The 13,387-nt window shown below is 35.0% G+C and overlaps 1 protein-coding gene across 2 annotated transcripts in view; it reads right to left on the bottom strand.

Annotated features, from left to right (window-relative positions):
• The window catches only part of DPYD (dihydropyrimidine dehydrogenase), an 810,282-nt gene that overhangs the window by 767,288 nt on the left and 29,607 nt on the right, over positions 1-13,387 (bottom strand). For both annotated transcript variants that reach the window (XM_060139525.1, XM_060139524.1), the window contains exon 2: positions 4,049-4,159. In XM_060139525.1, the coding sequence (XP_059995508.1) occupies positions 4,049-4,159 (111 nt within the window). The remainder of the gene's footprint in view (positions 1-4,048; positions 4,160-13,387) is intronic.

The following is a 13,387-nucleotide window of genomic DNA, read 5'->3' as shown; positions in this document are numbered from 1 at the left end:
AGAAAGTGGTCCAGGCAAGAGATATAAATGCAGGAGCCATCTGTCTATACATGGTATTTAAAATGAGGAGACAAAATGTGATCACCAACTTAAGTGAGTCTCTAAAGAAAGAAAGAAAGATCTGAGCCCTGGGCACTCTGATATTTAAGGGTGAGAAGATGAGGAATAACCAACAAATACGCTGAGTGAGAAGGAGATACCAATAAGGAAAGAAGAACACCAGGGAGTCTAATGTCCTGGAAGTCAAGTGAAAAAAATATTTCAGGAAGAAGAGAGTGACTGCCTATGTCAAGTACTGCTGATACAGGCCACAATTTGCTCTTAATTTAGCAATTTAAAGTTCGTTTTCCCTAAAAGCAAAATTTGAGACAGGGATTTGGGTTCACGTGATTATGGAGTGAGTGTTCTTCAGGAAATACCAATACAAGAGGGGTGAAGCAGGGTAGGAAAAAAAAAAAAATGCTGAGCAAGCATTTGTCAGTGATAGTGTCTTGTCTTAGTCAAAGCTACAGGGCAAGGATCTGGAGCACAACTGCCCATAGGAGCTGTCCTTACCTTGAGGCAAGCAGGCTGGCTTCTTCTAAGATACTGTCTTTCTTTTTAGTTCTCAGAAGGTTAATTATGATACGTCTTGCTATGGATTCCTTTGTGTTTCACAGAGGCTTTTGAATCTGTAGATTTACGTCTCTTGTTAAATTTGGGAAGTTTTTAGCTATTATTTCCTTTTGGGGTATTTTTCAGCCTCACCCCGTTTCTTCTCTTCTTGATAGGGGTAGAAGTTCAGTGGTCTCACCACTGACACCACAGAGGGTGACTGGGGTTGTGGGCTGCCTTGGTTACCGGCTAGCTAGTGGGTATGAAAGTCCTGACTCCCTACTCTTTCACCCAGCAGAAGGATTGGAGCATCTCATCCTCTCATCATAAGATGGAAGTCTAGGCTCCCACTCGGCCTTTACGAATGCATCAGGATGAGGTCACAATTTTTTTTGTTGTGTTTGGCTAGATTAAAGCAGTTACTGTCAAAAAGTCTTCTGTTGCTAGACTGTTCCTTTCCTGGTATTTTGGCTAGAGAGAGCAGACTTTGTTGAGATCTGTGTACGTGTGTGTGTGTATGTGTGTGTGTGTGTGTGTGCGTGTGCGTGTGTGTGTGTGTATCAGTTAGCATTTCTGGTTTTCCAATTTCTTCAGCTCCAAGGCAGAAAAAAGAAAACCCAGGGAACTCATCACTGTGTCATGTTTCAGGTCCATATCCCTAGCTGGCTGGCCTTCTCTTCACTTTTCAGAATCTTCTTATGCTTGTTTTACCTATAAGGCTTTTTAGTTTAGATGAGTGATTATAAAACTCAAGTATGAAAACTTATCAATTCAAAATAAATCATATCTTGTGGTGATACTTTTATTCATGCACAAAGAGAATAATAATGAAAAGGAAAAAAATACATTCTTTAATTACACTGAGGATAACTTTCAACTCTAGCTCCATATTTCCCCTTGGGAATATTATTTCACTGTTCTTTATTAATCCAGTGTATCACATAGAGTTTTCAAAATGGTTTACATCCAGAGCAATATATCTGCTGTTAGAAATTGAGATTATTTTAACATATATTTAAAGCTTTTATTTTTCCTCTAACACTTGCTCATTATAGAAAATTTGAAATATACAAAAGTGCTAAGAAAACAAATATAATTACTATTAACATTTCATTATTTTTTTCTTTTTTTCTTTGTGAATATGTATATAAGTGTGGTTATGTAAAAGTGCATACAATCATTCTTAAATACAGTGCTGTTTCATGCCTTGTTCATATAATATAGATTGTAAGTATTTTTTCAGATTATTAATTATTTCAAAAGTAATTTTAATGGTTGCACAATTTACCACTGAATAGTATCGGCCCTAATTTACTTAACCATAACCCAATGGTTGGAATTCAGTAGGTTTTTTCCCCCAGATTTTTCTCTACAAATAATGTTGGGATGATCTTCTTTCTATTTAATTATTTACCTACATTCCTAATTCTTTCCTTAGGATAGTTTACTAGGAGATGAATTACTGGGTGTAAGTGTTTGATAATTTAAAGGTATTATTATGGACTGAACTGTATGTATATCCCCTCAAATTAATTTATTGAAGTCCTAACCCCCAGTAACTTAGAATGTTTGGACAAATTTGGAGACAGCCTTTAAAAAGGTAATTAAAATGAGGTCATCAGAGTGGATCTTATCTGAGATATTGGTGTCATTGTAAGAGGAAATTTGGACAAGTACAGAGTGAAGACCATGTGAAGACACAGAGAAAAGACAGCCAGCTGCAATCCAGAGAGAGGCCTCAGAATAAATCGCCCCTGCTGACACCTTGATCTCAGATTCCTAGCCTCCAGAGCACTGAGAAAATAAACTGTTCTTTAGGCCACCCAGTCTGTGGTACTTCGTTATGGCAGCCCTAGCAAACTAACACAGGTATTAACAAATATTGTCAAAGATATTGCCAAAGATACTGTCAAATTGCTTTTCTAGGAATTTGTGCCAATATATATTTAATAGAGAAAAACACTTCTCACTGTATCTTTGCCAATTACAAAAAATAGGATAATATTGGACTGGCCAAAAAGTTTGTCCGAGTTTTCTGTTAACACGTTATGGAAAAACCCGAATGAACTTTTTGGCCAACCCAATATACACCACTCAGTTTACAGGCTAACATTATGGAATGAAAATGCTAATTTTTATAAAATAACAATAACAATAATAATAATAGAGAAAGCCTCTCTTTCTAAATAAACAGTTTAATAATCTATAAAGGGGACCTTAGAGAATTTATCTAATTTAATCTAATTTATCTGGATCACATTTAAAATGAGAGAGTTAGACTTGATAATCTTTAAAGGCATTCTAAGTTTGAAAATTATGTGATTCTTTTTTTTTTCAGTGTCCTTCAATTGTTCACATCATTATACAGGAACATGACTGATAGTTGATCTATTCCTTGATCTAATTTGGACCACATTAGTGTCCTTCCAGAGACCTCTACTAGAAATGTCATAGTAGAATGCAAAGCTCACAGAGCCGGAGCAAGGAAAACTGAATTTCAAATCCAGATCTGCTAGTAAGTGGCTGTGTTATCATCTCAAGTCATGTTGTTTCTCCGTATTTCTATTTCTTTTTTTACTCAAAAAACTTTGCTGGTTGGTCAGTGACAGAAAGATTAAATATCAGATAAAAACAAATGCACATGAGCACATACCCTCAATTCCTATCCTCAAAGAGTTTATATGTAGGAAAGAAGTGCATAAAAATAAATTAAAATCATTGTATTAAATAGAACATATACACAAGGTACCAAAAGAGCTAATGTTAAATAAGCTAATACTATTAATTAGCTCACTAGTTACTTTGAGAAAATTAATTTTGGAGAAATTAATTTTGGGAAATCAGGTAAAAAGGAAATTGCTTTCCCAAACTTAAAGATTTATACCTCCTAAGACAGCATTTTAAAATTGCCTTCAAGGTTGTACTTAATCCTCATTTATGGCCTAACAATCCCAGCCCAGTAATCATTTCATGGGCCCAATTAAATAACATTCTAGCAACCAGATCTCAGATTTTTGCACCTATACCTCACCTGGAACTATGAGATGCTCATATTGAATACCTAATGTTCAAATATTCCCCCAAAGCATATTTTATAACAGTTTGTATACATTAGTATACCCTTGTTCAACTGAATTATATTTATAACTTTGAAACTCTTCTGTATCATTGTGTCATTACAAAATGATTTTAAGAGGTTTTTACAGATTTTTAAGAAAATAAATTTTGGCACCAAACTAAATTTATGATTTTAAACTATTTTAATAGATTTTTAAGCATCAAAATTAAACACACTTTTCAGATTATTCAAATATAAAATATTTAAAATAAGAAAAATATCACAGCTGTACTTTACACATATTTAATTATGTTTCTAACTACATATAAAATCTGGTCTTACAGTGTGTAGAATGAGATAATTTTCAGCATGAACTCATGTATCAGTGGTACTTACAAAGCAGTTCTTATCAGGATTTCTTTTCCAATGTTTCTTGGCTAATTTCTTGGCCAAAGTGGAATGCAGAGTTGCATGAGATTGTGTTCGAGGATTTAAAGCCAGGATACTCTGAAGACAGTATAAACAAAGTATAAGCATGTGTAAATATGTTGGCATTTTAAAAAATCAAATTTTATTTTAAGATTCCCCACACATACCCCAAAGACATATATTAAAAATGTTGTTTTTCCCTTCTACTATTGTAATTCCACAACAAATTTATCTAAAGTAATCATTTACTAGGTGATATCCCAGCTGACTTTATAAAAATATTTATTAATGATAATATGGAGTTCAAAAACATGTGAAATATAACAAATAACTCCTTAAGATAAATTTTATAATTAGTATTCTTACATGAGAATGAAAAGAGAGGCACTTCATTCCAGATTTGATTTAAAGTAGTAATAATACTCTCTACTTTAAGTTTTTAGAGTTTTACCAATTGCTTTCAAACGTATTATTTAATTTAACTTACAAACAGCTACTATTATCCCAAAATCTTGGATGATCAAATAAATTGAGGCTGGTTAAGTAACCTGTTCAAGATCTCACAATTAATATGTGGAAGAGAATGAATCAGAACTCAGTTCTTCTGAGTGTTGGGCTTACATTTGAATTCATCCAAAGATGAAATCTATATATTTTACTGTGACTTTGTGAGGTATAAAGTAGAAGAGAAAACCTTTCTAACCACACATGTAAAGCAGCACCTGAGTAACTGAATAAAAAATGAATTCCAAAGCCCTGTCTTAAGCAATGTTTTAAAACATAACCACTGGGCTTCCCTGGTGGCGCAGTGGTTGTGAGTCTGCCTGTCGATGCAGGGAACACGGGTTCGTGCCCCGGTCCGGGAAGATCCCACATGCCGCGGAGCGGCTAGGTCCGTGAGCCATGGCCGCTGAGCCTGCGCGTCCGGAGCCTGTGCTCCGCAACGGGAGAGGCCACAACAGTGAAAGGCCCACGTACCGCAAAAAAAAAAAAAAAAAAAAAAACATAACCACTAGGAGTCTTCCAGAACAATCACATGAAGACCTCTGCAGATCAACTCCCCAGCAGAACAATATAACTGATAAAAATTAGTAAAATTAAGAAGCCTTTGAAATCTCCAGAAATTGTCATAAAGCCAAAGAGCAAATGAAGGAACATTTATTCAGGAAAAATCTACTGAAACTTGGTAAGAATGGCGAGGGTGTGTGGCATTCGAAGTGCAGTCTGCCCCCAGCCTCCACGTTCCCAGTTCAGCCTGACAGAAATTCTACCTCAGGTGAGTACAGCCAAGAACACAGAGCTCCCTCCGCCCCCAGCCTCTAGCTGAGGCTGTGGTGTCTCCCAGAGAGAGGCAGGACATTAACATTTCTCATCCCCTCTCCCTACTCTACCAGCTATGCAGCAACTAAATGCCAAAAGTGCAGCTGAGAAGTCAGGAGCTCCTTTGCTTCACCCAGCCCCCACTCATAGAGCAGAGGCTCTACTTCAGAAGCAAACATACCAGTAACAATGGGGTTCTGATCACCATCATCTCAGCTCGCTCATGGTTTAGAGTTAGCAAACCAAGAGAAGCAAACTGAGATCAGAGGTTACCGCCTATACCAGGGCCCTGCTCATAAAAGCAGGAGTGTCACTCTGTGAGAAGCAGGCCACTGTAACCACACCTAGATCTGGAGCTGTGGCTCAGAGATTTTTCCCAGAGAAAGAGGCAGGCCATAAGAACAGACGGCTCTCCCCAGAAGAACTGACTTTATTTGAATTAATACATAGGAAGTTCAAGCCTAAGGGTAGTCTCAAAAACAATAAAGATTTTGATGCCAAACAATTAAGACAAAACTGGTAGCTTCATGAGAGCAATAAAGTAAGGCATAAGGCAGACAGTTTACCAGAAAGAAATAGCTAACAGCTCCTGCAGGGCCACAGCAAGCCGCAAAGACTCACCTGAAAGCTACCCCAGCAAAGGGGCCCAAATTTAACTGAATCACACTGTGGAGCAATTTATATGCCAGGGCATTGTCAAAAACAGCAGAGCAATCAACTAGCAATCAATAGAGACTAAGAGCTGGCTGTGATATCAACAGAGGTGGATAGTTTAACAAAGAGATCCAAAGAGAAGACACAGAGTCCCACTAAAACCCCTGTCATCCCAGAGTTACTAGGCACACACCCACGACTTCACCCTACCTGAGTGCTATCTGAGGTTCACACCTTGGGGGAAATAGACTTCCCTAAAGTAGTACACCAAATCACTAAACAAATATGCAAACAACAACAAGCCCCCATCCCTGGGGTGGGGGAGAAGGAAATTAGTATCCTGAATTGCTATATTATCTGAAATGTTCAGCTTTTAATAAAAAAAAAAAAATTACAAGACATTCAAAGAAGCAGGATTATGTGATCCATGCAAGAAAAAAAGCAGATAACAGAAATTGCCTTTCAGAGGTTCCAGGTATAAGATTTAATAAAAACTTCAAAGCAGCCATTATAAGGAAGGTATAGTAACAATATCTCATCAAACAGAATATTCATACAGAGATAGAAATTATTTTTAAAATTATGGAGATAATAAACTACAATAACTGAAATGAAAAATTTGCTAGAGGGGCTCAGTAGTATATTTTAACTTGCAGAAGAAAGAATCAGCAAATTTTAAGAGAACTCAAGAGAGATTATGCAATCCAACAAACAAAGAGAAAAAATATTTTTTTTAAATTAACAGAGCCTTAAAGATATGTGGTACAAAAAAAAAAAGATATGTGGTACACCATTAAGTACCCCAAAATATTGTAGCAGGATATCAGGAGAGGAAAGAAAGGAGGAGAAAAAAATATAAGGAGAAAAATGACTAAAATTTTGATTTTAAAAAAAGACAGAAAAAACATTAAAGTATATATCCAATAAGCTCAAGAAATTTGAAGTAGGATAAATGCAAAAAGATCCACACAGAGGAACGTTGGTAAAAATGCTAAAAGTCAACACCAAAGAGAAAATCTTGAAAGCAGCAAAAGAAAAATACTCATATGTACAAGGGAACTCCAATAAGTTTAATGGTTGACTTCTCATCAGGAACAATAAATGTCTGAAAGTAGTAGGATAACATTTACAAGGTACTAAAAGAAAAAAATTGTCAACCAAGAATCCTATACTGAAGGCAGAAGAACAAAAAGGAAATAGATTTGAAGTATACTGTAAACCAACTAGACCTAATAGATATCTATAACCACACTCCACCCAACAACAGAATATACATTCTTCTCAAGTGTACACAAAACATTCTCTATGACAGACCAGATGCTAGGCCATAAAACAAGCCTTAATAAATTTGAAAGGATTAAAATCATACAAAGTAGTTCTCCAACCACAATGGAATGGAAACAGATATCAATAACAGAAAGAAATCTGGGAAATTCACAAACAGCTTACATGCACATAGTAAACATTGTGCTGAGAGGAGTCAGTTACAAAATACCACATATTGTATGATTCTATTTATACACAATGTCCAAAATAGGCAAAGCTATAGAGACAGAAAGTAGACTGTGGCTGCCAGGGGCTGGGGGGATTAGGGCAAATGCAACATTACTGCTAAAGGGTATATGGTTTCTTTGGGGATGATGAAAATTGATTGTGGTGATAGCAGCACAACTATGAATACATTAAAAGCCTTTGAATTCTACACTTTATACAGGTAAATTGTACAGTATGTGAATTACATCTCAATAAGGCTGTTACCAAATAATAATAATAAACACATATTCTACATTCAGTGGATTTCACTGTATACTGCATTCATTCTAATAAACATCAATTGGGACTTATTTTATTATCCCAGTATAAATGAAGATTACTTTTAATAATTGCTATATATGATATACATGATATTTCTTCAATCTATCAATTTAGATGTCTGTGTTCTGGACAACAAACGAACAATAGAGCTATGAGTTTTAAACTCATAGTGTATTCCTTATGATGAAATAATGCCAAAGCAACCTAGTAATAAGAGCCAACATTAGAAAACATAAGTGGGCTCCCCTGGCGGCACAGTGGTTAAGAATCCACCTGCCAATGCAGGGGACACGGGTTCGAGCCCTGGTCTGGGAAGATCCCACATGCCGTGCAGCAACTACGCTCGTGCGCCACAACTACTGAGTCTGCACTCTAGAGCCCACGAGCCACCACTACTGAGCTCACGTGCCACAACTACTGAAGCCCGTGCACCTAGAGCCCATGCTCCGCAACAAGAGAAGCCACCACAATGAGAAGCCCGCTCACCGCAACTAGAGAAAGCCCACTAGCAGCAGCAAAGACCCAATACAGCCAAAAATAAATAAATTTATTTTAAAAAAAGAAAGAAAACATAAGTAATCTCATTTTTATACAAAAAAAGTTGAAAACACTTCCTTATTATAAAATAGATGCAGTTTTGTTTTAGTTATTCAACCTGAACCATTACTAATCTCACACATTAATTCAAACTGATAAATAAAAAGATGACATTTTTTAAAGGTAGTTATTGTGGCCAACATTTAAAGGAAAAAAAAAACTGGGTAATATGCAAGAAAGATGGCTGTATTTCATTTAGTTTTTACTTCCACAATCCATACTGTGATAAATGATTATGTTTATCTATGTCAGCACAGTAATGTAACTTTGAGAATAAATATTCTGAATGCAATTTATTGGCTGCTTATCACAGTAACTTTTCTTTTACACAGCATAAGTAGAAAGTATAACACAACATGAAATATTGGGTTAACCTTTTGCAAAAAGGCAGTGAGTTGAATTCAATGGATCTTGGCTAAAAATAAATTGGATTGTGGAGAATGGTTACCAAGGATTTGACTTAATAATATCCCAAATGAAAAGTGATATAAAATAAAAATACAAGACACGAGTGGTTGAGAGCTGTTAAAAACAATTTTCCAAAGCAAGACTTTTTAAAACTAAAAGTCAATATCATCAATAACTAAGCAGCTGGCAGAATAATACAGGAGAGTTCTAAATTGTGTTCTTCCTAAGAAATGACCAAAGCCAGGTCCTAAAAGGGTCACAGGGTCCCCTCCCTGGATAAATTGAGCACTATAAGAGGCCCATTAACCCTTTCAGATATAAGGCATACTGCTTATAAAGGGAGATTTTCTCCCATGCAAAGAATTTGGCCTTTGGCTTTCCCATTTTCAGTAACACAATAAAAATGTACTGGTGATTCTAAAGACAAAAAAACAGAATTTGAGAAAATTTCATTGTACTAATTTTATTTAGGTTAAGAAACGATAGAATATGATCCAGAGACAGATTTACACATGAGATCAAGTCAGAGGCATGTGTTGTCACTGCGCTGTCTGTCAGTGCTATTCTGGGAAGCAGCTGGAATGCCACAACACAAAAACTAGAATTCTGCATCTGAGGAGCATCCTTCTGTACTGCCATAGAGAACACAAAGAGGAGCCCATATTGACTACAATAACAGGCCCTCACTTCACAAATAAAAGCATTAAGTCTTAGCCCAAAAATACTGGAACTGAGTACTGAGAGCTTGAATTCCAATTGCAGAAAACCACTTGGCCAACATATTCTCTTTCTAAACACACAGCTTTGTTTTATATCACAATATCGATTATTCAAACATAATGCACCATTAAGCTCCCTTCATCCTTTGCATTTTAAATTATAAGCAAATGTTTCCTCTTCAGTACTGGTCATTGTTTACTGACCCATTAACATAATACACATACACTGACATTTCTGATTTACAGGCTGAACTTAATGAGTTAGATTTTGTCTTATTTAAATTATGTTTAAATTTTGTCTCTGATAACTTATCCTGAGGTCTCTATAATGGTCTCCTACTTTCCATTGAATCATGTCAAAAATAAATAAAATTTAAAACATGCTTTTCTCATTTTTTCATAATTCGGTATAACTATCTTGATTTCAGCAAAACATTGTATTGTGCTGCCATTCTTTTCCTCTATAAATATTCTCAGCTAACAGAAAAACAGAAACAACTATTGCTTAATGATTTTGCTAAGTATCTCTTGCTTCATCCAGGTAACAATCTAACAAATGTTCATCAATGGAGAACTGAACTTTTCAGTATTCATTTGCTTAACAGTCTCTTGCTTACAGGCCCCAATCTCAGCCAATTACCCTACTCTTTCCTATGTCTATCACTAGTCATAGTATAAGGCAAGTTTAAGTAACTTAGGAATTTACAAAGGTGTCTTTGGCTCTTGGATAAGCTCAGAACTCCAGCTGGGTTGGGAGCTGAAGAGGAGAGAATGCAGCCTCCATTTTGCACCTTGCACCCACACTTGAGATATAAATAACCTTGAAGTCTGAAAACCTTGGAAATCCATGGTAATCTGTCCCGGTCAAGAAATCTAATTATTCTTAATGCACTTTCATTCCTTGTCCAGGCTCAGATTTCTTTTCCTTTAGGTTGGACTACCTTTCCAAATAACTTATCTTCCATATTTTTCATTTTACTAGCTCTATTCAAAGAACATTTTTTCCTTTATGCACAATGACTAACTCACTACAGTTAATACATAATTGATGAAGGATGGAGTCTCTAACAGTCCTAAATTTTACAACTTTCATTGTATTAAATATCTACTAAGCAATATGCATAGTGTTTCAGATTAAATTTGGGCTTAGATTTTAGCTCTACTATTTCTGCTGGTTATTTAAACTCTCAGTCCCTCTACTTCTTCAACTATAAAATGGTCATTAGTAATAGTACCTACCCCATAGGGTTGTTTTGAGGATTAAATAAAATGGCATATAAAACTTAGAATGGTGCATGCAGAAAGTGCTTAATACATGTTATCAATTAGTATATGATGGGACTAGATTTTAGACTCCACTCAACCCATTTATATTCATATTCTTATATTGTTAATTTTGAATACATATGTATATATGAATCATACAGGAATATAGAAACAGATGAAGGCAACAGGTGAAAAGGTAACTATAAATGAGACAGTAAATAGAGATATATCCCAGGTGAAAACAAATCATTTGTCTCTGAACTTTGCCCTAAGTCTGCAATTTCAAAGGCACATTGCCTGAAAATGCAATATGCTCTTCACAAATTAGAATGGAAGGGTCATGAAATTCAATTACAGATTTTTAAAATCCAGTACATGTATACAGCAATGTAGATATCATTTTATAAAACATACAACTCTATATAACTCATGGACCTTTGGCTGCAACATGTTTAGGTGAACTCATATTACATTTCCTTCCCAAGAAAGACAGGGCAAGTCAAAAGTGATGAATTTATAAAACATCAAAAAACTCATCAACTGGAAGTGAATGAACCCCTTCAGAAATGCTAGTCATTCTGGGACTTCCATGCCTGGGAAATTTGATCTATTTCTACTGAACCAATAGTTAATACAAATAAAATAGTTTACGTATCTTAAAACACTGCATTCATCATGTCACTCTCCTATTCAACAAGCAAAGGTCTGCCACGTGAAGCTGCTGTCTGCCTTTGCAGGGTCCAGTATGCACTCTTCTTCACTTACAGAATACACACCACACATTAGGCACCTAAGTGCTTCCTAATTGAAAAACGTCTTTTAATGTCTTTCAGAAAAGATTAAGAATTCAAACACAGGATTCATAACTTATACATCTGATATTAATCTCATAATTCTTAATACAGAACAGAGCATACCAAAGGTGGTGACTGATTCTGACTTAGACACTGTATTAGTCAGCTTGGGCTGCTATAAAAGAATCTCATAGACATTTCTTTCTCACAGTTCCGAGAAGGCCCTGTCTCTAAATACTATCACATTGAGAGTTAGGGCTTCAACACATAAAATTTAAGGGGGACACAAACATTCAGTCCATAACAGCCATGGAAAGGATTCTACTATCTGTGGAACTATGCAAATGTTGTTAATCTTGGGCATTAACTTAAAAGATATTTTTCTCTTAAGATTGTAGTGGTACTACACTGAATCTACACTTTTATTTTATCAAGAAGAAACTTCAGAATAAACAAAAGAGATATTACATGGTATTGCTTAAATTTTAATAAAAACAATATTGACAAAGAAATTAATACTAGCCATTAATTATGTATCTTCCTTTATTCCTTTAACCATTTGAATAGCATATATACCTAGTTATGTACTGTTTATATATTTTCATTACAGGAATTGAAAACAAAGTGTCACATGCAAACCCTTATAAAGTGGAATCAAAAAAAAATAAAATAAAATAGATAAAGTGGTATCAAAAATATAAAAAAGATGAGAACCTGTAGTATACCCATTTTATTTAAAAATTTCACTACTTTATAAACTATTTTCTATTTAATATAATATATTATTGCAAAGTATCTCTGCATTATATATTTAAATAAAAAACAATATTTGGAAAAGGCATAACTATAAAAACTCATGCTAAAATAGTATCTTACATTCTCAAGAGTTGCATATATATATAGGAATGTATACACAGAAACTCAAGATAAAATTATGCACAAAGAGAATTAAAGAGAATTATTACATTACCAAAAAATATTCACCAGTTCACTGATAATTAAGAAAATTCATATTCTAGAATTTATACTTTTTATATTCAAGAAAAATTAGTAACTTTATCTCAAAACTTGCTTTACAGAAATTTTTTGGCCTCAAAAATCAGCCTTTGAGAGTCTTTTTAAGTAATATGAAAACTATTACAATTTACCTTTAATCTATTAACTTTTGTGTATAAGATACATTGTTTCTCAAAAGAGCCGTGTTTACAAGACTAAAGGTCATTTTAGTTCAAGAGAGGCTAAGTGTACGCCAGCATGCTAAAAATAAAGCAATACTGGAGAGCAAATGGAAAAGCTAGAAAACAAGATTTAAGGGGAAAGAAGAGAGTAGGACCTTGGCTGAGTTTAGATTTTTTTTTTTAATTAACTAAATTGAGCAAGTAGCATGATTTCCAGGTTCACAAAATCGTAATAAATCAAGGATTGACTAGTTGCCCTTCATTTATATGGTTAATAGCTAAAAGGAAACATATATGGGCTAGCAAGTGATTTATATCAGAAATAAAAACTAAAATTATTTTTAAGTGATCTATTAATTTCTTGATTTTATTAACATGAAGAATTATCATAAGATACATTTTCTTTTTGCCACCAGGAAGAGATCCACACCTGTGCAGAGACTAACCTACTTTCTTCCTTTTTTCCGCCCCACCATCCCCTAGTCTATCCCCACAGCTGTGCTTGCTTAACAAAAACTAAGGCAAAACCTTTGAACCAGCCCCAGCCAGAAAGCG

Source organism: Lagenorhynchus albirostris, chromosome 2 (genome assembly GCF_949774975.1).
Source record: "Lagenorhynchus albirostris chromosome 2, mLagAlb1.1, whole genome shotgun sequence".
In the NCBI taxonomy this organism is placed as follows: Eukaryota; Metazoa; Chordata; class Mammalia; order Artiodactyla; family Delphinidae; genus Lagenorhynchus; species Lagenorhynchus albirostris.
The sequence above is the reverse complement of the archived record's forward strand: the minus strand, read 5'-3'. Positions and strand labels throughout refer to the sequence as shown.